Source organism: Bubalus bubalis, chromosome 9, assembly GCF_019923935.1.
Source record: "Bubalus bubalis isolate 160015118507 breed Murrah chromosome 9, NDDB_SH_1, whole genome shotgun sequence".
Lineage (NCBI taxonomy): Eukaryota > Metazoa > Chordata > Mammalia > Artiodactyla > Bovidae > Bubalus > Bubalus bubalis.
In genome coordinates this window covers 58499302-58526620 of record NC_059165.1, presented here as the reverse complement: position 1 = coordinate 58526620, position 27319 = coordinate 58499302, and the positions used below count along the sequence as shown (strand labels likewise).

Genomic DNA, 27319 nt, shown 5'->3' with positions numbered 1-27319 from the left:
TTGTGAGTATACTGAAACCACAGCTGTATACTTTAAAAGGGTGCATTTTAGGAATGTGATTGACACATCAATTAAAATAACAAAAAACCCAGCTCTGGGTCACAGGAAGCTGGGTGGAGAAAGCAGCGCCTAAACCTTGAAGAAGCAGACAGAGGACAGAAGGCCACACTCTCGAGTGTAGGACAGGGCAGCGGCGGGTGCGAGCAGGAAGGAAGAGGTCCTGAAGAGCCAGTGAAGCAAGCGTCCACCCTGCCTTCTTGGGACCAGCAAAAAGCTTGAGGTGGGATGGAAGCCAAACAGGGTCGGGGGCCCGGGCTTTCCCCAGGGCTGTCGGCCTCTGCAGAAGCGTGACCCAGAGTCTACGCACAGGTAAGAGGGAGCACACGGCAAGCCCATGGGTTACCAATTTATAGATCTCCTCCTCCTCCTCCCAGGGACTGGGATTGTCTAGTAAGAGGAGAAAGACGAGTGAAGAGCCTGGCTGGCAGGCACAGGCGGAGGCACGCGGTGGAGACCACAGGGTTTCACGTCGCTTGTGGTGCTGCCTCGGGCTGAGCAGGGAGGGAAGGGGCCCATGGGGGTGCGACCAGGATGGTCTTCTACCTCCAGCAAAATCTGCTTCACACCTGCTTGGGTTTTGCTCTTTTTTGAAATACTCCCTCCTCTAGGACCCTACTTCTCATGTCTGGAAAGGTGGTGGCTGATTCTTCGAATTCAGTCACCAGCAGTTGAGAAAATATTCCAATTATATTTGTTTGTATGTGACTCAAGGGCTAAGTACATGTTAAAATACTACTTCCTGACTCTGGACCCAGGGAAAAGGAACTACAGGAGCATTCACCTTGGACAACGTGGGCAAAGTCAGAATTCAAGTGGGAAGTATCTTTAGCTGTTTCTCTCTTGGGTTTCTTCCTCTCAACTCAGAAGATAACAGTTTGTACCTAGTCAAGCATGTCTCTATATTCTTCTAGATTAAAAAAGCTGCTGATGCATTACAGATTCATAAAAATGGAGTGGAAGGTAAGTCGGGAAAGACCAAAATTTCCCTTTTAAGCCTAGAAAGTGGGGATACCTGACGTGGCCTAAGGTCAGAACAAGAAAACTCCTGTGGGAACTGGGAACAGGATCAAGGAATCCTGGCCGCCACCCCAGCTTCAGGGCCACAGCTTGACCCTCCAGCAGATGCCCTCCGAGCCTTTCCCTAACTTGCGTACTTGTTGAGACTATTGAAAAGTAGCTGCAGAAGCATTTTTTGCTTCTGTGGGACCAGGGAGCCCTAACCTTGAGACACTGGTCAAAGCTCTCTGAGGCCAGATCCCTACACGTTAGGGCTGAGCCAGATAAAAACACCAGCAAAATCAGGCATAGATGAATTAGAAAAAGGTATTTATAAAACAACAGGCTAGGAACTGCTACTCCGGAGGAAGCACTCTTGTTAACGAGCTTCCTTAGGGAAGAGGAAACTGGGGCAGGTGCGCAGTCGTCGCCCCTGAAGAGCTCAGCCCTGTCTGAAGCACTAATTCCTGTCCTATTTTTATTAATACACAAGTGGAGGGAGATATAAGTGGTGGTAGAGGAAACACTCTGAAGTTCTAGACATGTGGACATCGGAAATTTCCCTGAACCGATTTCACCACATCCAGGATCTCCTTGGCAGAAGGAGAGTGTAAGAGTATTTCTGGCCCACACAGAGGGCTCACCATCATTTCCTGCTCCTCACACAGGCCTTGTGGAAAGAGTCCTGGACCTGGATTCATAAAAGCAGGCTCCGGTTCTGGCTCTACCAGCAGATCTTGGCAAGACCTTATCTGGGTTTCAAGCCCTGTTACCTAAGAGAAGGTGAGCTGCTAAACACTGGAGATCTTTAGAGCTGGTCCCAACTCTAAGGTTCTATCCGTGTAGGGGGAGCTTAGCAGGAAGCTGGGAAGTGGCAGGGGGAAGGAAAGGCAGACGGAGATGAATTTCTTTCTTCCCTTCACTTTTATCCCAGTGAGCAGATGGCCTGTATATAAGAAGCCACAGTTCAGACATGGAGATAAAGTTGAGTCACTAAAACCAGAAGCTGACTCAGACAGCCTGAAATATCTGCTGTAATACAATCACATGGATTCTTCCCCCTGACACTCACAGCATTGTTCTCCCACGCCCTGCAGATCACAGCAGTTTACATGTCAGTTTTAATGAACCAGCCCTGATAGTCACTCTCCTCTTCCAGTTCCTCAATGGGTCTTTGTACACTGGTCGCTCCCTTGGGTCTCCAGAGACCAGAAGATTTTTTAAAACATTCCTTTAAATCCTAGGGCAGAGGCTAGTGTCTTTGACTATGGACAGCTGCCTCTCTGGGATTGAGGAGGGCTGCAAGGCAGACCTGTGTGACAGCACTCTGGCTTTCTGGCGCAGGGCAGCCAGTTGGCAGCAGTAGTCAGAGACAGCCAAGCAAAGGGTGAACCAGCTATGTCCAGTAGCCACTCAGGGAAACCCCGTCACCAAAGCCTTTACAGTTTTACAGTGTGGTCTTCTGCGTCCAACCTTTCTTTTCTCCTCTTAACCCAACTCTCCTCTTAGACATGAAGAAACTGAGTCCCAGAAACTTGTCTCGAGTAATCTAGACAGCATCAGTTAGATCTGACATTGGGTCTTCTGACCCCGTCTAGACCTGTGCTCTCGGTGCTCAACTGTGCTGCCTGGCCTTATGTTTCATGGCTCCAAGCCACTTACTCGGAAGTGAATGTACCAATGTCTACAGGGCTTATCAGAGTAACAAGAAATGTTTCCCTTGAGAGCTTCTCCCAGATATGTCCAGTGTGTTTAGTGACCCCAGAGCCCAGAAAGATAAGGATGGAGCCAATTCTAAAAGCACGTAGTTGTCATTTTCACCTAAGTCTCCCCCTCCTCCTTTTTGCACTGGGAAACAGTACTTTGACTAATTCAGGTCTTCTGCTGACAGGTTAGGTTTTACCAAAATCCCTGCTGCTTCAGCCTGTAAGTCCTGGTTTCCCACCTGGGAAGAAGTGGGCAATGGGGCATCCCCAGGAGAGGGAAGCCATTGATGTCTGGTTCCCTGTGTTCAGGAAGCATCTGGGATTCTGGTTCAGTTCCACTGGAAGAAAATGAAAAGGGAATTCCCCACCTCAAGTCTGATGAAGGCTGGCAGTTAGCTAACAGGATGGAGGAAAACAGGGAGAGGTGGTGTGTTTTTGTTTATCTGGAAACGCTTAATGTCAGGCCACATCACCTTATATGGTGGGGAGGAAACAATGTCACAAGACTCTCTAAAGACTAAACGCAAAAAATACTACTAGTTCACACTCTACCACACCCAGATCTAGAAGACCAAACATACATCTCCAAAGATCTAAACCCACCATACTCACCTCTCCTCCTCTAGAGAGGCTGTACGCAGAGGATGCCAGCAAACAGAGTTCTAACTAGACATTCTTCTGTTTGGGAAGGTTTTGAAGTCATACAGAAGGGCCCTCAGTAGGGAATTTCCCTCTGGGTATTCAGCATATTGGCAGAAACAGGCAGGCATTCTCATAGTGATCCAGTGTTTGGGCCAGGGCACTGTGTGGGCCGAGCACACTCCATGCCCTGGATCGTAAGGTCCTCTTAACAGGCTAAGGCAGGTGCCATCGGGCCTACAGATGCCACTGTTAATAGCTCAGCAGTGGCCAAAGCAAACCGCACAACCTGTACAACAGCCTCAAAGTTCCTATCACACAGGCCTACAGAACGCATCGGCCAGGGAATAGGGAACAAAGCTTAAGGCCGCCTTTTCTGTAGTGCCCACCCTTCAACCTAGGAAGGAAGCCCACATTCCCAGTCCCAAAGGGGGCCTTCACCAGACTGTGCAGTGCAGGTTGTGAGGAGGAGCTCTGGACCTACCTTCTTCTGAAACAGTCTCTGCCCACTTTCCTCAAAGGCAATTTATCTGTTGATCCTTCCCCACACTAATGCCTGGATCATTTGTCCTATCCCCATAATTCTTCTTAGAGGCTCTGGCTCAACGTAATCCACTTAAATCTTCCAAAAGGCAGGCGAGGGGGACGGTAAACAGGGACGGTGAGAACGGTACAGCCTGACTAGCCCTCGGGAAAAAAGGAGGTTCTCAGACACGGCACGAGCTTCGGTCAAGATGCTCCTCCACATCCTTATTTAACACATCTGGAGAGAATGACACCCAGCCTTCTCTCTATAGGATTCTGTACTATTATCCTCTGTGTCTTCTGTTTGTGAAACTGAGAGTAAGGACGCTTATTTTCCTTGTATTCCTATATCTAATGTATGGTTTTGAATTTACATCAATTTTTTGTTACCCAGATGCCTACCCAAATCTGTGTCTTGCACAATGCTTAGCCTACATTTATGCCTCAAGAATGAAGAGAAATGTAAGAATAACCAAATGTAGTATGTTGTCAGTCCCGCAAATCCTAGTTCTCCACGTCAGTCCTTTCTAACAATTAGAAGAGGACTGGATAATCCACTCTACGTGCAAGGACATTGTGGGGAAGTTTATAAACCCTCAGAACATCACCACCTGCTCTTAGCCTAAAATGAGCAGGAGCAGAGCGGCTTCACCGCCTTCCTTCAGCACCCAGGCTGGGCTCCATTTGCTGACTTACCCTGACGGGGTCCTCTCTTCCGTCGGAATGCTGCGCCTGACTGCAGGGCTTCCAGAAGACTGTCCATCACACCTGTCTCATCACCCTCTGTCATGAACAAAGACGGAGATGTAAGCTTTTCAGCCTGAGCAGCATCCATGGGTTGAGCCCCACACAAAAAAATGCATTTCCACTGTATGTATAGCTTGCCCTCGTCCACAGTTTCTGGGGGCTCAGCACACAGCGGGCTCAATCTCAGGTTTCACAGTCCATGTTTACTTGTGTCTGTTTGCAAATGGTTAAAACATTAGGTTTCACTGGCTACCAGCCACTGCAGACCCTGGATAATGTTCCTGCAGTGCCGCCGCCCTTCCCATCCCCATCAAAACCAGCACAGAGAACTGCCCGACTCCAAGACTGGGGTGAGTACAGAGGCTGGGATTATGAAGTTAATAAGGAACTAGGTCACTCTCTTTATCCTACATAAACCCCTCATGGAAAGCCTGGTTCCAGTTTCAGAGCAGGGCTGAGGAGAGACCACCTCTCAAGAGTGCATTTCACTTAAGTACTGCCCCCAGTGGCTGCATCTTCCTGAAGTCAGCTCAGAATCTAATAAGAGGAGCTGCTGGTTGGAATACAAAGAGTTAATGCAGAATCCTTATTCCAGCTCGGCTCTGTTTCCATGGCAACAGCTAAGGGTGGTGAAATCTTAAACTGAAATCCCTAGGAGCCAGCAGGCTGCCAGCCGTAAAGCTGGGCTCACTGCTCCCAGCGCCACCTGCTGGCTGAACGCCACCAGTGCAGCTGACCTACATTCCAACCTCATTTATTTGCCCTGGGGACGTGGTCCAGGGCAGGGTCCCCTGTGCTGACTGATGATGTGTGCAGCCTTCATCCCACAAATCAGCTGGACTCCACCTTTCCCTATTACATCCTAAACAATAACTAGGCACAAACCCTAGAGGCTTGGGGAGAAAGGGGGGAAAGGTGAAGCATATACCTCATGTGGGCTTGTTTATTATTAGAGCAAAGTTTGTGGCTTACATACAACTGGAGTAAGGGCAGGGGAACTGCTTCCCAAAAAAATATAAAGAAAAAATAGAAATGCAGGGTGCTTCAGGTCCCTAATCATACCACAACAGGAGTGGCCAAAGTCAAGTCCCTGTGAGCAAAAATGCTAGAGCCCCTCACCCCTTGTGCTCAGCACAGCACTGATTCTTGCCAGACCCAGCAGCCCGGAGAACCTCTTTACTTAGATGGCTTGTAGCCCCTTGGGGTCAAGAAGGGTGGCATCAGCTCAGGGCCATGTAATGGATGCTGAATTTCCGCTGCCCACAGAGAGAGCAGCCAGAGAGCGCAGGGAGTCGGCAGCAGGAAAGAAGCAGAAACAGGAAACAGAGGGCCAGTAATTGAGGCCATATGTTTCAACAAAGACATGCTTCTGAGAGTGAAATACAAAGTCCACTGAAGAAAGAAGGTGGCCAGCTCCCCTGCCCCCTTTGCAGAAATTCAGTCCATTTACAGTCTGATAGGTGGGCACAACTGTGTGAAAGTCCTGGGGACACAACACTTGGTGAAATAAGCAGAAAGGGAAGACAAACCATTAAAAGACAGGAGCAGGGCCAGAAAAACAATCTGAGGGAAAGAGCACAAGATGTTGTAGAGGGTATGAAAACCGGACAGGGAAATTTTTGGACAAGCAGAAGGCAAGTATACATATTACAGCAACGCTAAGTCACTTGAGAGACGAGACATAGTGCAGGACAGCAAAGGAGGGAAAAGACAGAGTGGAGCGCTGGAGCGTGTGTGTTCAGAGCCACGGTTAAAGTCCAGCGTCAGGACCGTGGAGGCAGAAGGCTGCCAGCAGCGTCTGCCAGGAGCTGTGCTCAGACATGAGCTGTGCTCTGGCCTCTAGATTCTAGACAGAGCAGCCTTCCAACTGATCCTGTCTCAGCCCATCGGCCCTTTGCTTCTCACCAGCATTCATGTCTATGAGTTGCTCTCTCTTCTGCTGCTTCTCCAACCGCTCCTTCTCTGCTTTTTCCTTGGCCAGCTTTGCTCGCCGCATCTTCTCCTCTGTCTCCCGCCGCTTCTGGTTCTCCTTGACAGCTTGCTAGGGGGAGAGGGGAATGAACACATGGGCACGAAGGCACTTACACATGTGCACACCCACCACCAACCAACATGAACCCAGTGGAAAGTGAGAAAGGTGGACAGAAGCGCCACTTCGCAGGCCTCCCTGCTGGCTACTGCTGCTTTTCAGTCACTCAGTCGTGTCTGACTCTTCCGACCCCATGGACTGTAGGCTGGTCAGGCTCTTCTGTCCATAGGACTTCCCACACAAGAATACTAGAGTGGGTTGCCATTCCCTTCTGCAGGGGATCTTCCCGACCCAGGGATTGAACTCTCGTCTCCTGCTTAGCAGGCAGATTCTTTACCACTGAGCCACCAAGGAAGGCCATCCCTGCTTACCACAAACATATTCTTAAAATTGTGCAGATCCATGAAGAATTCTTCCACAGACACCTTCTTGGGGTCAAAGAGGAAGTACTCGCCCAGCTCCTTGTAGAGCGTCTCCATGTTAGAGTGCATCATCCGCAGCTTGTTGTACTGTTCCTGTGCATCCTTCACAAAGCTGTGCAGCAGCAAGTCAAGAACCAACACCAGGAAGCAGACCAGCTTCTCCAGCCCTGGGAACACTCACACGTGCGTACTGCTATCTGTACACATGGATGCGTAACACAGCACTGTTCATATTAGCAAAACCCAGAAGCAACTGAAACATCCAAACAGGGAAATAGTACACCATTGACTGGTATTCCTACAGAACAGGGGCTGGCAAGTCAACAAAGAGACTGTTCTGCATCTACTGCTGTGGAAACGGGGCCAAAACATATTAAATGCTAAGGCAATACAATGCAGTTTTCATGAAAATAAATTCATCAGGTTGCAAATCAGAAGTCCAGTGGCAGTAGTCATCTTTGGGAAGGGGCGGGGAAGGGATATGTTGTGTGCGTGTGATGGGGCGGGGAGCAAGGTCTCAAAGGAGACTTAGACTTTATCTGCAAGGCTTGATGCAAAACACAACGAGAGTGCTTTCAAGAACTCTGTTCTTAGCGAAACACATTTTCTGAAGAGGAAGAATTGTATGCCGTCAGTTTATCCTGTCGCCCTCCATGGGAAGTTCTTTCTTTTCCTAGGTGGCAACTCCCTCCTTTCAAGAAAGGATATGGTCATTTTTTCAACAAACTTGTCTTTCTCATCTGTGGCAGCTGGGAAATTCTGAATATCACGTTCCACGTCGGAAATCTGTTTCTTCATCTGATCTAGGTTCTTTTGCAAGTTTTCAGCAGAAACTAAAGTAGACACAGAAACAGACAGCAAGAGCTCACTACCTCTAGCCTCAAGACCCTACTCTGTCCTTCAGGGCACAGCTATGGTCTATACTTAATTATTTTAGTTCTCTTATGTACTCTCCAATTGTTTCACACATTTTTCCAGTGAAACTAAAATTACTTTATGATTAAACCTCCAACCTTCATAATACTAAGAAGAGAAGAGAGGCTTCATTTAATTTAACAACAATCTATGAAATCCCTCAGGATCTTGTTCTCATTTATTTTAGAGAACAGGGTTTGAGAGGAAGGAGACATACAGAGAAATACAAAGAGAGGGCAGAAATCTGTTCCCATTTCTACGAAATGCTGCTTTTTCTTTGCCTAGTCCCAGAATGGTGAGGCCTGGTTTTTGTTATTCCAGTCTATGCTTTCTGAATAAGAAAAGCTGTTGACTTAAACTACAAACACCTACCTTTCCTCCAGTTGCTTCCTGGTGTCTGATGTTTCCCTAAAGGGGAAGAGTGCTTCCCGTTCACACACGTGGAGCTTTCCTACTTCCTCTTCTGCCCCATACCCCTCCCTGTGGCTTAGACACCACACCAGCATCCTCCCATTCCCCCTTACAACTGTCTAAACTGAAAATGATCTAAAATCTAGATTGATTCTTTCCCTGCCCTGAGCAGAGATTTCTGGGGCTTGGAACCCCCTTCTAGCTTCATCCCAATCTGCCTCACCTCGGCTGGCTTTCTCCACGTGGGCAAGCTCGTCTGGGAACTTCAGGACCTCGGGATGATCATTCTCACACAACTCAGCCAAGAAGTGCAACAATGTCATCTTCTGATCTGTGGACTTGGTGTCTCGAAGCTTGGAGGGGAAAAGGGGAAGAGGGTGAGTCCTGACACCCAAGGCCACCTAGACCAACAGCAGTCTGCCATACTGGGCTCCTGGAGGCCACGGCCTCCCTTCCATTGTCCCGCTCACCTTACAAAGGAAGCTGATGTTGAAGCCAAAAGCACCAGCATTCCTGGAGCCAGCATTCATATAGTTTCCAACAAGCAAGGTTATCTCCAGGAGGCTAGAGAAGTTCTCGCTCTTTCGCACCTCCTCACACGCGGCAGTCACTGAGACGATCTCGGGTTTGATGTTCTCCACCTGCTCCCCGAACTGCAGCTTGAAGAGGATGGCGTTGAGGCGAGGCCGCAGGCGGGGTACTGCACCCATCTGTGGAGAGACAAGGAGTCCACTACAGCCAGCAGAGAGAGAGAAGAGGAAGGAAAGGATACAGGCCTACGCCTCCTATAGCAGGATCTGAGTTACAGCATAGGGAGGAGAAAGAAAGATGGGTTCAAAATGGACAAGAGGCTGGAAGCAAGTATCCCGATGCTCTTGTGGAAGAGGGGGTCAGAGAAAAGCCTGAGCCAGAGGCCTCACTCACCACCACACCAAACTGCTCTGACTCAGCCAAATCATCATATTCGTCCTTCAGTTCAGAAAGCATTTTTAACTGCTCTGGCTCTGGCATCTGCTTAATGAGGTTCTGAAAGAGAGAAGGGATTGTCTCAGTTAGAGCGGGGTGAGCCGACAATGCAAGCCTCCTGTCAGGCCCTCACTCTGCCTGAGGACCACTAAGAAGGAAACATGGGCTGGGGTCAGGTGGTTGGGGAGGCATCCAGTGAGACGGCAGGACTTTTGAAAAATACACCAGAAATAACCTGATTACCAGAGGGATGGAAGCTTATCCAAAGCTAGCATTCTTTAAGTCAATGATACTTAAGAGAGTCCTCATGGTCTAAGCAGAGAGGAGACAGACTGGTGCTGAGTGATGCAGAGAGCCAGCGCCAGGAAGAGCCTGCTCCTTACCTGGATCATGGACTCAGTGAGAACAGCCTCATTCACCTCCAGGATGACATTCTTAATCTCATGATAAGGCATGCGGAAGGAACCCAAAAAGATTGCTGCCAGGAAATGAGATACAAAGACATGTTTTTCTCAGTCTCTTCTGCCTTCCAGCCCATCCTACGTTGGACAATTTTCCTAGGAATACTCTTGAAGTCACGATCAGAAACCTCCACCAGCTCCTCACTGCCTGTATAGTTAATATCCAAGTTTCTGAGCCCAGTGTTTCAGGTTCCCACCTCCCAGTTTTCCCCTGTGAGAATCCCCACATTTGTATCACTCACACACCAGCCACACTGTTCCAAGCACCACATTCTACAAACACTGTGACTGACTCCTTGTCTTTGCTCACACAGGAAATCTTTGATCTATCTATATACATCAAAAACATTCACCCCATTCTATTTTAGTTCCTCATTCCCTGACTCTATCCTCAGAGCTGCCACTGCCTTGAAATGCTCTGATTTTTAAACTGCCATATCCCACACCCTAACAAACACTTCTCATCCTTCCAGCTCTCACTTACTAGTTCCCAAATTGACTCTTCAACCTCATTGGCGTGCTCTTGCGTGCACACACTCTCTCACGATAGAGACGACCATTCCATTTTCTCTGAATGTCTCAGTTCTAGCTGGCTTTCCCTGTTTAACCCAGACCCTGTGGGGTGCCCTTTCACTCCAGCCCTATTACTACTACAATTCTTACTCTCTGGTTTCTCCTCCTTCCAGTCCCTGGTTAACCCAGCCATCTCATCTTCTTCCCTTACACCTGGGCTGATGGACACCACAGATCAGATTCTATGAAGTGGCCCTGATGATGGCCAGGAACCCTCTGCGTGTCCCCAGTCCATGATCTCTTGCCAGCTCCTCCATAAAAAATGGCCCTGTTCTCCCAAATGTCCCACCACTTCCTTATTTGTTCTAAAAAGATCTTGCTTCTTTTTAATGTGGAAAATTGAAGGTACTGGTCAAATTACTTGCTAAGCTTTCTCTTATGGCACTTAAAAACTGAGCACTGGGGCTGTCAGCTGGAACCAGAAAAGCTGGAACTAGGAAAGGCTTGAGTAAGGACTATTTTGGAATCATCTAGAAGAAAATGCGCACTTACACTTCTCTAAGTTTAGCAGAACTATATCCATGCACCCAGCCTTTTCTCACGTTTCAACAGCACAGGTGGCCCTAAGGGCCTCTTCCTTCAGCATATACAGACAGCCTTCCACATCCATGGATACAGAGGGCAGACTGTTCCACACAGTTTTATACAAAGGACTTGAGTACTTGTGGACTGTGGTATTGCTGGAGGTCCTAGAACCCCACAGATATCAGGGACAACTGTACACATAATCAAGCCTTTTCTATCTCAAACAAAGAAACAAACAAAAAACACCAGTCTATTCTCTCTTCCACATTCTCATTAACTCTTCTGTCCCCACAAAGTCTGGAAAAATGACAATCATTTGTTGAGTGCATATTCCATGTAAGACCTAGTATCATAAACACAATCTACACATATGATCTCATTTAACCCTATTTATAATAATGTGTAAGTTTGTATTATTAGCCGCATTTGACAGAAAAGGAAACTAATACTTAAGAACTTAACCCACCTGTCCAAGGTCACACTGCTACCAAGGACTGGAGCCAGGACTTAAATACAAATGGAGTCCAGAGTTCTGTTCGTACCACTGATGCTATACTGAAATGATTCCTGCCCAGGTCACTGCCTTTCCTAATGCCAGATCTTGATTTTATTCGACTGCTACTTCCACTTTTAGGACTGTGTCAGACTATTTTCCTTGCTGCTCCTTTCCAGTTTTTTTGAGGACTCCCCTTTTTGTTACTTGTCTCCTCAATGTTAATGACCTTCAAAGTAAATTAATGGTTTTAACTCTGACTCATATGCTATCCTCCTAAATTCATATCTCCAGTCAGACCTTCCGCCTGATATACCCAAATGCCTAATACACTCCTGGAAAGTCCCACAGGAATCTTAAATTCTGTCCTAAAATTATATCAATCATTTCTACCCACCACCATTAAGCCTCTCATTCACGTCCACCACTTCTCCCACAAAAGACAGGAAAATCCAGCAGGAGCAGATTCTACTTCCATAAAGGGTTCCACTCTCTATAGAGGGATCTTAACCCAAGAAAACGTCTTTCTCCTCTCTATCAATCACTAAGTTCCATTAATTCTCTCTTTTTAGTATCTTCTGCCTTCATATCCATTCTTACAACTTCAGTTTCAGCCCTGATCACCTCTCATCTAGTTTAAAGCAATAACATAACACATCTTCCCGTCTCCCCGTCTCCTAGCAATCCAGCCTCAAAAATCACTGCTGAAGTAGTCCTCCCCAAAATTACAGAGGGCTGTATCTCTCACGTTTTTTAATTAAAATCCCTCCAATAACTTCCATAGTTTTCAGGACAAAGTACATACCTCTTAGCCTAAGCCTACCAAGACGTCTGTATCATCTAGCCTATTTCTTGAAAACTTCTTCAACCACCACTCCCCCACAAATGGCCTTTACTCAGCTGCTCTCAACTACTGCACTTCCTGAACTGGGACAATGCTACCTCATGCCTCTGTGCCTTCACACACGCTGATCCCTATGCCTGAAATGAGACAAGCCAGCCCTCACCCTTCCTTTAGTCTGCTGTTAACAGTTTTAACTCATTTAGAATGACCTCGAGGCTGAGCTCCCTCCAGCACTCCTCCCACTTGGTCCAGACCTTGCCCAGTGCTCTAATAATCATCCATGCACACCTCCATCACAGCACTCACCAAATTGTGCTATTACCATATTTACTTTTTCATCTCCACCAGACATATGGCTCATGAGGATGACCTTATTCAGTTTTGCCTCCCCGCCATATAAGAGGTATTTAATAATCACTGAATCACTGAACAATATACTTCCTAGACCATCCTAAACTCAATTCTCTTCCTAAATTTTGTTTTCCATATTGATATCATTCAACTGGAAATAACAATGTACTACCCACAGTCTTTTATCATTTTCTAAAATAAAAATCACTCATTTTTATGTTGCTAGAGATAATCTTGAGAAGAGCAACTATTATGCCTCACATCACTTTAGTTCCCATAAAAAGACTTACCTACAGATACTACTTAGTGATATTTGTTCTCAATGATCTAATATTATATAGTCAAGAATGATGTAAAAGCTTACTGTTCTCATTATATTACTGACTTAACGAGGACACATACCTAGAAGTTAACTGTGTGATCTTGGCTAAGTCATAACATCTGAACTTTAGTTTTCTCACTTGGTAAAATGGGGACAATAGCCACGTCACCCCACTATGAGTGGCTTTTATGGAATACATACCCTTTCGTCTCTGAACACATGCCTAGTATGTGCCTAATAGAGCCTGAAAGCTGGGAGACCCTCAAATATTTGTTGAACGAATATTTAAATCTTTATTACTCAACATAAAGTCAGGAGATCGACAGTTAAAGTGAACAAAAAAATGAACATTCATCCTGATCATTAAATACAACCTATAACAACTCTGCAGAGGACTTTTGATCTGAAATTTGCCAGCAAACAGAATTATGAGTATAAGGAGCAAGTTCAGAACAGAAGTCTTTGAAGCTACTGATCCTACTCTGAGAAGCACAGGATTTACATTATTTGTTCTAACCACAAAGTTATTTTACATTTAACTGAAGTCATGCCAGTACCCACCTATAAAGGAAATACTTAAAAGAAAATGAGAAAGAAGGAAATATGCGATGGGTAGAAAATTTCTGTTAGATTTTCTATGGATGCAATGGAAATACTTAGGGCTCTGAAATAAAACCTGAGGCTTAACTCTCGGACCGGTCTCTTATTCGCTATGTGACGAGGCAAATTCCTTACAGTCCTATTGCCTTTATTTTCTTACCATAAAACTAGATACTAACAACCATGTGGTACTATTGAAGGGAGTAGATATCAGATATTTACTATGCAATACCAAGTATATAGCAAGAATTATTAAGTTTCATATCAAGGGACCCTGGATCCACCAGAATTAGGCTCTCAGAAGAACTCCTTCACATTTCAAATTGCTGGGATCGCAGTTACTCACAGAGATTCTGGGCTGTCTTGGAATCCAACACCTTTAACTCTTTCACTTTTTTCTTTTGCAGAGATTTCTTTTCTTCTCCACCTTCCTGATCCTTCTTGGCTAGTGAGGGAAAGATTAGAAAAGTCTGATTAAGGACAGGCCACATCTATCCCAAAAGGAACTACTGCCCCATTCTAGAGAGGCCTTCACTTCTCTATCTGTAATGGTCTTCCTATTAAAGTTCCTCAAAGCTAACCTCCTCTTTAACCACCCAATCTTCTGTTAGTGACTTCCCTCTCTAGCCGAAATAAATATGCCACTTTCATTTCTTTAATAGTTAATAATACTTTCTCACCCAGAGTCTATCTACTTGTAGGGAACAGCAAACATTCTTTCTGTAGAAGACCAAATAGTAAGTATTTTAGGCTTTGCAGACTACTGTGGTCTGTCTCAACAGCTCAACTCTGCCACTACAGCAGGAAAGCTGTCAGAGACAATACATAAATCAATGGGCATGACTATGTCTCCAATGAAATTTTATTTACAAAAACAAGTGGTCCACTTAAGAGTTATGGTTTGCCAGTCCCTGTACTAGAGTCTTCCACTAGCATTATCCTTTTGTGCTATTGTTACTTCTCTTTCAAGACCTATCTTGATCATGAATTCCCTATAAACATTTTCTTGATTTCCCCAAATGGTTATGATTTCTCCCTGAATCCCCACTGTATCTGATACATCTTTACAGCAAGTCCTCTCACTGACTTTGTTACAAGCAAACATAGTCTCTCCTTCACAAGAGAAAGACTTTGTTATTCTTCTCTGAAAATATTGCATAAAAATATATTGCTAGTAAGATCTTCAATATCATGTTCATACACACACAGAAGGTATACTGTATACTTCTTCTACACTCTTCTCAGATTATCCAAAGCCAGTGTATTCTTCCCTGATAGATGGAGTCACTCTCTGCATTGATGAGCTAATTTTCCTGGTATTTGTTACTTAGATTTCATTCAACAATTAATAATTCAATGTTCATGATATTTCACATGTATCATCTTGATCTTTTTAAATCCTGTGTTTCTTTTTAAGTGTGCATACCTTCCCACCCCATTTGGATTTTGAACTTCAAGAGCATGGGCAAAATAATCCTTCACTGTATCACTCCCTCAGCACTTGGCACGACAGCTAGCTAGTAACATTCTCTCAAAAATGATGTACACTGCCCGCTGAGAAGGACTGAGGAGCAGGTAGAAAGGAAAACAGGACTGGGCAGACAGTTGTAAAATATTTTGTCAACTTTTCAGAAAGCTGTATGAGACTATCTTGGTAAGGAGTATCAAGAAAGTGACAAAGCGAATTGCTTCTGAGGAGAAGAGCAGGGTGTTTGACTATGGACATGGGAGGAATACTATTCAACACAAACCCTATTATACTATTTGAGTTTTAAACCATTGAAAAGTATTACCTGGTATAAATAAATAAGAAAACAAATGAAAAGAAAGTTATATGGCAAATGATACAAAGAACTATTAATAAAAAACACATCCTTTGGCCTGATACTTCTAACTGAAGAAGGAAAAATGCTAAATAGATGAAGATTAGTTATTTAAATAAAGACTTATTGAGTACCCATATGTGCCAGGCTCTGTTCCGGGCACCAGGAATACAACAAAATATAGAAAAACTCCTGCCTTCATGGAACTTATATTCTAACAAAGAGAAACAGACAATAAATCAGCTAATAGATAAAATAGTACATAGGTGGTCATAAGTGCTATGAAAAGAAAACCAAGTAGGGAAGAGAACTGGGGGTTTAGATGAGGGGATGAATTATAACTTGAGTGGGGTGACCAGGGAAGGTTTTAGTGAGAATGTCACATGACCGTAAAAACCTTTTATAAGGTGAGAAACCAAAGCAATTCAGGCAGCAGGAACAACAAATGCAAAAGCCTGATGGAAAGAAGAAAAACAAAAACCTCATTACTGGTGGAGTGGATGGAATGAGGGGGAGAGCTGGAGTGAAGTCAGAAAGGATCTAAAGACAGATCATATAAAAATGAAAATCAGAGGTAGTCAGATAAAAATTTAGACTTAAAACACCCAGACTGTATCATAAAAACTTAGAAGCAGAGCAGCAAAGTGCAAGTAAATCTCTCATTTATACAGTAAAATGAAAGACAGAGATCACTGCTGATGTTGAAAAATAGAAAAATAGACTTGTGTTGCTTGGTGATAAGATAAAAATAAAATACAACTATATGTAGAATTCAAGACAAGTACTAGAAGTAATGAAGAACTGCTAATGAACAATTTAGTAAAGATGACAGATAAAAGACAAGAATACCAACTTCCAGTTTCACCAAAATGGAGTATCCCCATGTGGAGGAAATACTATTATGTCTAAAAATTGGGGAAGGTATAGGGGCCAAAATTGAAATACAGTTTCTATACTTCACACGGACTGGTAAGACACAAATCATTAGACTGGGATAAGTACATAATAATGCCATACCGAGAGCAACACCTAAGCAAACTGTATAAAGTGATATACTCAGGCATTAAAAATATATCAAAATGGAATCAAAAATATTTTTTTAAAAACCCACAGAAAAGTAAGGAAAAAGAGGAAACATACAGAAAACACAGTGGCAGACTTAAGCCATAACATATCAGTAGTTACCTTTAATATAAAGATCTAAACCCCAGGCACCTCACCCTCCACCTCAGTAAAGGCAGAAGCGCAGGGATGGCCTGTGGCCCCCTACCCATGACTCTTCTTACTCCTTTAACGTGTGCCTAAGGCACGCTGTGTCAGGACCTGCCAGCAATGAAACCTTGTGTTTTGGGGTTCTCTGATGCGTGTTGCTGAGGTGCATCTTGCAATCATAGTAAGAACCACAAAGGCTGGTCCAGCCACAACACTGGCCCACGTGATTGCCCCCAGACATGCCCAAGTAACAGCACTGCTAAGCTGAGACCTACACAAAACACAGGCAGAGTAGATTAACAAAAGACACAATAATATGTTGTCTGTAAGAAATTTTCTTCAAATACAAAGGCTGAATGTAAAAGGCTAAAAACAGATATACCATGCAAGCATAAACAAACAAAAAAAAAGTACAGTGGCTATACGCTATCCAATGAATAGACTTCGGAGCAAAGAAAATAGCTGGAGACAATGAGGGACGTTACATGATGATTAAAGGATCACTGCCTTGTCATGGTGAAGGGACGTGTCTAACTCAGTGAAGCTACGAGCTATGAGTCATGCTATGCAGGGCCACCCAAGACGGATGGGTCATAGTGGACGGTTCTGACAAAATGTGATCCACCGGGGGAGCGAATGGCAAACCAACCCAGAATTCTTGCCGACAGATGAGCCCCCCAGGTCAGGAAGTGTCCAACATGCTACCGAGGAAGAACAGAGAATAACTACTAATAGCTCCAAAAAGAATAAAGCACCTGGGCCAAAGTGGAAACGATGCTCAGTTATGGATGTATCTGGTGATGACAGTAAAATCCAATTAATTCAATGATGATAGTAAAGAACAGTATATTACACAGGAACCTGGAATGTTAGGTCCATGAATCAAGGTAAATTGGATGTGGCCAAGCAGGAGATGGCAAGAGTAAACACCAACATCTTAGCAATCAGTGAACTAAAATGGATGATGGGTGAATTTGATTCAGATAACTGTTATATCTACTACTGTGGGCAGAAATCCCACAGAAGAAATGGAGTAGCCCTCATAGTCAACAAAAGAACCTGAAATGCAGTACTTGGGTGTAACCTCAAAAATGACACAACGATCTCAGTTCGTTTCCAAGGCAAATCATTGAACATCACAGTAATCCAGGTCTATGCTGCTACCACCGATGCCAAAGAAGCTGATCAGTTCTATGAAGATCTACAAGACATCCTAGAACTAACACGAAGAAAAAGATGTCCTATTCATCATAGGAGACTGGAATGCAAAAGTAAGAAGTCAAGAGATACCTGGAATAAACAGGTAAGTTTGGGCTTGGAATACAAAATGAAGCAGGGCAAAGGCTAACAGAATTTTTCCAGGAGAACTGGTCATAGCAAACACCCTTTTTCAACAACACAAGAGACAACTTACAAATGGACATCACCAAATAGTCAATACCAAAATCAGATTGATTACATTCTTTGTAGTTGAAGATGGAAAAGCTCTATACAGTCAGCAGGAACAAGACCTGTTCAAGACTGTGGCTCAGATCATGAGCTTCTCATAGCAAAATTCAGGCTTAAAGAAAGTAGAGAAAACCACTTGGCCAGTCAGGTATGATCTAAGTCAAATTCCCTATGTTACACAGTGGAAGTGAACTAGATTTAGTAAACAGAATGCCTGAAGAACTATGGACAGAGGTTCATAATATTGTACAGGAGGCAGTCAACAAAACCATCCCAAAGAGAGGGGAGAAGGCAAAGTGATTGTCTGAGGAAGCTTTACAAATAGCTGAGAAAAGAGAAGTGAAAAGCAAAGGGCAAAAGGGAAAGGTATACCCAACTGCATGCAGAGTTCCAGAGAACAATAAGGAGAGACAAGAAGGACTTTTTCAATGAGCAATGCACAGAAATAGAGGAAAACAACAGAAGAGCAAAGACTAGAGATCTCTTTAAGAAAATTGGAGATATCAAAGAAACATTTCATCCCAAGATTGACACAATGAAGGACAGAAATGGTAAAGACCTAACAGAAGCAGAACAGATCAAGAAGAGATGGCATGAGTACACAGAAGAACTGTACAAAAAAAGATCTTAATGACCCGGATAACCATGAGACTGCGGTCCACTCACCCAGAGCCAGACATTCTGGAGTGTGAAGTCAAGTGGGCCTTAGGAAGCATTGCTACCAAAAAGCTAGTGGAGATGATGGAATTCCAGCAGAGATGGAATTTAAAATCCTAAAAGATGATGCTATTAAAGGGCTGCACTCAATATGTCAGCAAATTTGGAAAACCCAGCAGTGGTCACATGGCTAGGAAAGGTCAATCTTCATCCCAATTCCTAAGAAGGGCAGTACCAAAGAATGTTCAAACTACCAGACAATTGCACTCATCTCACATGCTAGTAAGGTTATGCTCAAAATTCTCCAAGCTAGGCTTCAACAGTTCATGAACCAAGAACTTCCAGATGTTCAAGCTGGGTTTAGAAAATGTAGAGGAACCAGAGATCAAATTGCCAATATTAGCTGGATCACAGAGAAAGCAAGGGAATTTCAGAAAAACATCTACCTCTGTTTCATTGACTAAAGCCTTTGACAGTGTGGATCATAACAAACTGTGAACAACTCTGAAAGAGATGGGAATACCAGACCATCTTACCTGTCTCCTGAGAAACCTGTATGTGGGCCAAGAAGCAACAGTTAGAACCTTATATGGAACAACTGACTGGTTCAAAATTGAAAAAGGAGTATGACAAGGGTGTTTGTTTATTTTTTTAAGAGTGTTTATTGTCACCCTGTTTACTTAACTTATATACAAGAGCACATCATGCAACATGCCAGGCTGGATGAGTGGCAAGCTGGAATCAAGACTGCTGGGAGAAATGCCAACAATCTTAGACATGCAGATGATACCCTTTTAATGGCAGAAAGCAAAGAGGAACTAAAGAACCTTTTGATGAGAGTGAATGGAGAGAGTGAAAAAGCCAACTTAAAACTCAGTATTAAAAAAACTAAGATCATGACATCTGGTCCCATCACTTCATGGCAAATAGAAGGGGGAAAAGTGGAAGCAGTGACATATTTCTTCTTCCTGTGTTCTAAAATCACAGCAGATTGTGACTGCAGCCATGAAATTAGATGATTGCTCCTTGGCAGGAAATCTATGACAAACCTAGACAATGTCTTAAAAAGCAAAGACATCACTTTGCCGACAGAGGTCTGTATAGTCAAGGCTATGGACTTTCCAGCAGTCATGTACAGATGTGAGAGTGGGACCATAAAGGAGGCAGAGTGCCAAAGCATTGATGCTTTCTAAGTGTGGTACTGGAGAAGACTCTTGAGAGTCCCTTGGACAACAAGGAGATCAAATCAGCCAATCTTAAGGAAAATCAACCCTTAATACTCATTCGAAGGACTGATGCTGAAGCTGAAGTTCTAACACTTTGGCTACCTAATGCGAACAGCCAACTCCCTGGAAAAGACCCTGATGCTGGGAAACATGGAAGGCAAAAAAAGAGGGTGACAGAGGATGAGATGGTTGGATGGCATCACTGATTCAATGGACAAGAATGTGGGCAAACTCCAGGAGATGGTGAGGGACAGGGAAGTCCGGCATGCTGCAGTCTATGGGGTGGCAAAGAGCAGGACGTGACTTGGCAACAGAACAACCATCACCACCAGGAAGACATAATAACTCTAAATGTGTAATGTACCAAACAACAGAGCCATTTGTAAGAAACAAAGACTGCTAAGAGATGAAATGAGAAAACCAGCATAGCCAAGCCATGATAATACTTCAAGATATTAATATCCTATCTCAGTAATGGCTGGAACTCTATACAGAAAATCATCAAAGATATAGAAGTGAACAGTAAAATCAATCAACAGGCTCTAATTGATATATTCATATATAGAACACTTTACCCAACAATAGCAGAATAAATTCTTTTAAGGTGCTCACTGAATATCTACCAAGAAAAATATCTACTTGGGCCATAAAATAAACCTCAACAAATTTAAAGGATTAAAATCATAGATCATGTTCTCTGACCATAAAGGTATCAAACTGTTAATATAAATAACAGAAAGATACAGAAAATATTCAAACAGTTGGAAACTAAAGAACCACTTCTAAATAATTTGTGGGTCCAAAGAGAAAGTCTCAAGATAAAACTTAAAAATACATTAGAAATGAATGAAAATGAAAGTCTGACATTATCAAAATGTATGGGGCATAGCTGAAGCAATGCTGAGAGGGAAATTGACTTGCTAAGTTTACATTACATGGTTGTCTGGAGCTATTTGTAAGGAGGCCTTACAAATAGCTGACAAAAGAAGAGAAGTGAAAGGCAAAGGAGAAAAGGAAAGATTTACCCATTTGAATGCAGAGTTCCAAAGAATAGCAAGGAGAGATAAGAAAGCCTTCCTCAGTGATCAGTGCAAAGAAATAAAGGAAAACAACAGAATGAGAAAGACTAGAGATCTCTTCAAGAAAATGAGAGATACCAAGGAAACATTTCATGCGAAGATGAGTACAATAAAGGACAGAAATGGTATGGACCTAACAGAAGCAGAAGATATTAAGAACAGGTGCCAAGAATGCACAGAAGAACTAAACAAAAAAGATCATGACAGAGATAACCACGATGGTGTGATCACTTACCTAGAGCCAGACATCCTGGAATGCAAAGTCAAGTGGGCCTTAGGAAACATCACTTCAAACAAAGCTAGTGGAGATGATGGAATTCCAGTTGAGCTATTTCAAATCGTAAAAGATGATGCTGTGAAAGTGCTGCACTCAATATGCCAGCAAATCTGGAAAACTCAGCAGTGGCCACAGGACTGGAAAAGGTCAGTTTTCATTCCATTTCCAAAGAAAGGCAATGCCAAAGAATGCTCAAACTACCGCACAATTGCATTCATCTCACATGCTAGTCAAGTAATGCTCAAAATTCTCCAAGCCAGGCTTCAATAGTACATGAACTGTGAACTTCCAGATGTTCAGGCTGGATTTAGAAAAGGAAGAGGAACCAGAGATCAAACTGTCAACATCCACTGGATCATAGAAAAAACAAGAGAATGTCAAAAAACCATCTACTTTTGCTTTTATTGACTACACCAAAGCCTTTGACTGTGTGGATCACAACAAACTGGAAAATTCTTAAAGAGATGGATATATCAGACCACCTGACCTGCCTCCTGAGAAATCTGTATGCAGGTCAAGAAGCAACAGTTAGAACTGGACATGGAACAACAGACTGGTTCCAAATTGGGAAAGAAGTACGTCAAGGCTCTATATTGTCACCCTGCTTATTTAACTTATATGCAGAGTACATCATGTGAATTGCCAGGCTGGATTAAGCACAAACTGGAATCAAGATTGCCAGTAAAAATATCAATAACCTCAGATATGCAGATGACACCACCCTTATGGCAGAAAGCGAAGAACTATTAAACAGCCTCTTGATGAAAGTGAAAGAAGAGAGTAAAAAAGTTAGCTTAAAACTCAACATTCAGGAAACCAACATCATGGCACCCAGTCCAAATAGATGGGGAAAAAATGGAAACAGTGACAGACTTATTTTTTGGGCTTCAAAATCACTGCAGATGATAACTGCAGCCATGAAATTAAAAGATGCTTTCTCCTTGCAAGAAAAGCTATGACCAATCTAGACAGCATATTAAAAAGTGGAGACATTACTTTACCAACAAAAGTCTGTCTAGTCAAAGCTATGATTTTTTCCAGTAGTCATGTATGGATGTGAGAGCTTTCTATAAAGAAAGCTGAGCACTGAAGAACTGATGCTTTTGAACTGTGGTGTTGGAGAAGACGCTTGAGAGTCCCTTGGACTGCAAGGAGATCAAACTAATCAATCCTGAAGGAAATCAGTTCTGAATATTCACTGGAAAGACTGATGCTGAAGCTGAAACTCCAATACTTTGGCCACCTGATGTGAAGAACCAACTCACTGGAAAAGACCCTGATGCTGGGAAAGACTGAAGGCGGGAGGAGAAGGGGACGATAGAGTATGAGATGGATGGATGGCATCACTGATTCAATGGACATGAGTTTGAATAGGCTCCAGGAGTTGGTGATGGACAGGGAGGCCTGGCGTGCTGCGATTCATGGGGTCGCAAAGAGTCGGACACGACTGAGCAACTGAACTGAACTGAACTGAACAATGAACTACAGGTCTAGATAGAAACTCTGAAATGATTAACCTTCTAAAAGAAATCATAGGGAGTTTCCTGGAAGTTCAGGGGTTAGAACTCAATGCTTTCACTGCCATGGCCTGGGTTCAATCCCTAGCTGAGGAACTAAGCTCGCGCAAGCCTTGTGGCATAGCAAAAAAGGGGGAAAAAAAAAAAAAAAAAAGAAATTGGAAAAGTTTTCACCACTTTGGAGGGGGCAAAGATCTCTCAGAAACAAAAAGTACAAATCACGTGGTAGGAAGAAACCTAAGGTGGCTTCCTGGGATTTTCTTGGAGTTCTAAGAAAGTAGGAGTTCCCTTCTAATGCACATACCCTGTATAACTCCCTTGAATGTGAGTGGCTTGACCTATTCTGGGGAGCCCTTTAAAACAAAGGTTTAGATCTCAGAGAGAAGAGAAGTCAGAGAGATTTGAAACTGAAGCAGATGCTCTCCTGTCATTCTTACAAAAGTTGCTGCCATGCTCTGAAGAAGGCCATATGGCAGGAAATGGTGGGCAGCCTCTGCAAGCTGAGAAGAGTCAATGGCTGATGGCCAGCCAGAGGAAAGGAACCTGTGTCCTACAATTATAAGGAACTGGATTCAGTCAAATACTATGTGAGTGTGGCAGAGGACACTGGGCTCCAGAAGGCAATCAGCCCAGTCAGAACACTGACTTCAGTTTCGTGTGACCTTGAGCAGAGAGAATCTAGCTAACTTGGATTCCAGACCCATGCAAACTGTGAGATAATAAATCTATGTTGTTTAAAACCATTAAGTTTGTGGTAACTTGTTACACAGCAATAGAAAATTATATAAAACATAAAATAAAAAATGGATAAAGTGGACTATCAAAATTTAAAACTTTTATTCTTTGAAAGACACTGTTAAGAAATAAAGACATGTGACACACTGAGAGAAAATGGCCTGCACAGCAGCTCCTTGACTAGGAATTGAACCTGTGTCCCTTGCATTGGAAGCATGGAGTCTTAACCAATGGACTGCCAGGGAAGCCCCTGCAAAACACATTTTTGATAAAGGCCTAGCATTCAGAACAAATACAAAAAAGTCTCATAAGTTAACCATAAGAAAATAAACACCCCAATTTTTAAAAATAAGCAAAAGACATTGGACACATCAGCAGAGAGGATACACAGATGAAATGGTAAGTAAGCTCAGAGAAGGTGCTCAACATCATTAACTCATTGGGAATATGAACTAAGAATTAAATTAATTAGGGATTAAAACTATAATGCTCAAGCTATTATAATCATTAAAATGGAAAAACAAACAAACTGATAAATACTAAGTGCTGGCAAGGATGCAAAGCACCTGCAACTTTCATAATTGATAGTGGAAATCAAAAAAATGGTATAACCACTTTGGAAGGTAAGCTGAAAACAGTCTGGCAGTTTCTTATACAGTTAAACATACATTCATTGTAACATATGACCCAACAATTCCATTCCTAGGCATTTGTCCAAAAAAATAAAAACATGTATGTTCAGACAATATCTTGCATGTAAATGTTTCTATTGGCTTTATTCATAATTGCCAAAAACTGGATTCAACCCAAATGTCCATCACCAGTGAATGAACATAAAGAAACACTACTCAGCAATAAAAGGGAATGATCATGCATGCAAACAACATGGACAAATCTCAAATACATGATGCTAGGTGAAAGAGTTCAAAAACTCCTTAGTATATGATTTCATATATATGACATTCTGAAAAAGAAAAAACTGTAGGGAAAAGAAAACACATCAGCTGCTGCCAGGGCTTAGTGGTGAGGAGAAGGGGATGAACAAATGGGGAGGAAGAAACTTTAAGAGTGATGAAACTGTTCTCTATCTGCCTGTATACATTTGTCAAAACTCACAGAACTGTACAAATAAAAAGGATAAATCTTACTATATGCAAATAATACCTCAACAAACCTAATTAAACACATTGCATCTTCAAAGCCAATAAAATGCTACAATAACTCTAGGAGTGATAAAATGAACAAATGAAGTTCTTAATAAGAAATAATAATAAACAGACAAGATTCTAGAAAAAGATATGAAACACATTACATGCTAAAGTAAAAACTGAGATCAGTTAAAAAAGTATAGTCTAGGACTTCCCAAGTGGCTTTAGTGGTAAAGAACCCGCCTGCCAATGCAGGAGACACAAGAGTTGGGTCTCGTCGATCCCTGGGAGGAGGGCATGACAACCCACTCTGGTATTCTTGCCTGGGGAATCCTATGGACAGAGGAGCCTGGCAGGCTACAGTCCATGGGGTTGCAAAGAGTTAGACATGGCTAAAGCAAATTAGCATGCACACACACACACACACACACACACAGTATATAAATAGATATAGTGTATATCTAGAGTCCTCAGGACAAGCTGCTGAGCACATGTCATTGATTTTTTAAAAAGTATAGTCTAATATAGGAATTGGTAAACTTTTTCTTAAATTACTAGAAAATAAACATATGGCTCTATGGGACACATCACCAGAGAGGATACACAGATAGTAAGTAAGCTCAGAGAAGGTGCTCAACATCATTAACTCATTAGGAATATGAATTTTCTAACTGCAATTTCTGTTGCAATTACTCAGCTCTGCTTGTATAATATTAAAGAAGTCAGAGACAATATGTAATCAAGTAGGCATGGCCGTGTTTCAATAAAACTTTCTTAACAAAAGTGGGTTGGCCATAGTTTTCTGACTACTGATCTCATCAATAGTGTTGGAACAACTGGTTCTCCATTTTAAAGGAAAATAACTAAGATCTTAACTTTATACTATAACAAAAACAAACTGCAAATACATTAAACAGCTAAATGTTAAAAACAGAAATACAGGGGCTTCCCTGGTGGGTCGGTGGTAAAGAATTTATCTGCCAATGCAGGAGACATAGGTTCGATCCCTGATTCGGGAAGATGCCAGGTGCCTCAGAGCAACTGAGCCTGTGCACCATAACTACAGAGCCTGTGCTCTAGAGCCTGGGAATTGCAGCTGTTGGGCCCATGTGCTGCAACTACTAAAGCCCACGGGTTCTAGAGCCCATGCTCCTCAACTCTTAAGAGAAGCCACCACAATGAGAAGCCCTCGCACCATACTAGAGAGTAGCCTCTACTCTCTGCAACCAGAGAAAGCCCAAGCAGCAACAAAAATCCAGCACAGCCAAAAATAAAAATAAATCAATTCATTAAAAAAAAAAAGAAATGCATTGTAATTCTGAATAAAAGAAAACTTCCCTAAGAATAATGCAAAATCAGGATGATATTAAGGAAAAGACAGACTGATTTCAGTATATAAAATTTTTGTTTTTCAATGTAGTAAAATTCATCAGAAAAAATATGAAAAGAAATGAAAATTTCCATTTCCAGTATTAGAGGTCAAGTCTTCATGGAAAAATACCCAAAAATGCTGGTACGGTATTTAAAAATCACCTTGAAGCACAGAAGAGCTAAGAAGATGGTGATGAACTGCTCCAGAGAAGTAAGCAGATCACTGGAGCACTGTTTGTATTATTCTGAGCTCTGTGCAGCAAGGGTGCACAGGGGTCAAGATCCAGTTCCTGAGCCATAGGGCAAACTCCTGTTGGCTATCTATTTGTATCAACCTAGAGGGGTGGGATGGGGAGGGAGATGGGAGGGAGGTTCAAAAGGGAGGCGATATACATATACCTATGGCTGATTCATGTTGAAATTTGACAGAAAACAACAAAATTCTGTAAAGCAATTAATTATCCTTCAATAAAAAAAAAAAAAAAAGATCCAGTTCCTTCCTAATGTGGGGAATCTCATACAAGACTCCTCTTTTGTTGGGAACCCAAAAGATTATATCCTCAGAGATAAAAGTGAACACAACAGGTTTGCAGTTGGGAGTCCTAGAAAACCTACACTCTACGAACAGGGTGAACCAGAGGTAGATCAAGCCTTTCCAAAACCACAACCAAGACTTGGCATAGGGCACTCCCTGACTGGTTTTCTGCCCACACACCTATTTGTCTACAGAGGAAAACACAACAGGAACAGATTTATGTATGATCCAGACACTGGATCTAGCCAATGAGAATTGACAAGTCAGCCTTTTAGGGCTTCCCTGGTGGCTCAGACAGTAAAGAATCTGCCTGCAATGCAGGAAAACCTGCTTCAACCCCTGGATCAGGAAGACTCCTTGGAGAAGGGAATGGCTACCCACTCCAGTGTTCTTGCCTGGAGAATTCCATGGACAGAGAAGCCTGGCGGGCTATAGTCCGTGGAGTCACAAAGAGTCAGACACAATAACAGCTAACATGTTCAAGAATACAGAGGAAAAAAATGAAAATAGATGAAGATGAAGAAGTTTGTCAGAGAACTAAAATTTACTAAAAATATAAATGAATGGACATTCTAGAACTAAATAAAATTAAGAGCTCAGTCATGTATGGATGTGAGAGTTGGACTATGAAGAAAGCTGAGCACCAAAGAATTGATGCTTTTGAACTGTGGTGTTGGAGAAGACGCTTGAGAGTCCCTTGGACTG

General features: G+C 42.9%; 1 protein-coding gene across 6 annotated transcripts in view; it reads right to left on the bottom strand.

The window, feature by feature from the left end:
• Positions 1-27319, bottom strand: part of DIAPH1 (diaphanous related formin 1) — a 110743-nt gene that overhangs the window by 3129 nt on the left and 80295 nt on the right. For 4 of the 6 annotated variants that reach the window (XM_044947560.2, XM_045166573.1, XM_006062670.4 and 1 more), the window contains 9 exons: positions 13932-14030; positions 9800-9894; positions 9375-9476; positions 8921-9160; positions 8674-8803; positions 7833-7957; positions 7074-7238; positions 6579-6714; positions 4623-4709 (listed from right to left, as the gene is read on the bottom strand). In XM_044947560.2, the coding sequence (XP_044803495.2) occupies positions 4623-4709; positions 6579-6714; positions 7074-7238; positions 7833-7957; positions 8674-8803; positions 8921-9160; positions 9375-9476; positions 9800-9894; positions 13932-14030 (1179 nt within the window). Of the gene's footprint in view, positions 1-403; positions 448-478; positions 2003-4622; positions 4710-6578; positions 6715-7073; positions 7239-7832; positions 7958-8673; positions 8804-8920; positions 9161-9374; positions 9477-9799; positions 9895-13931; positions 14031-27319 lie in introns of those variants that run through there. The other 2 variants (XM_044947561.2, XM_044947559.2) reach the window with 2 other exon arrangements.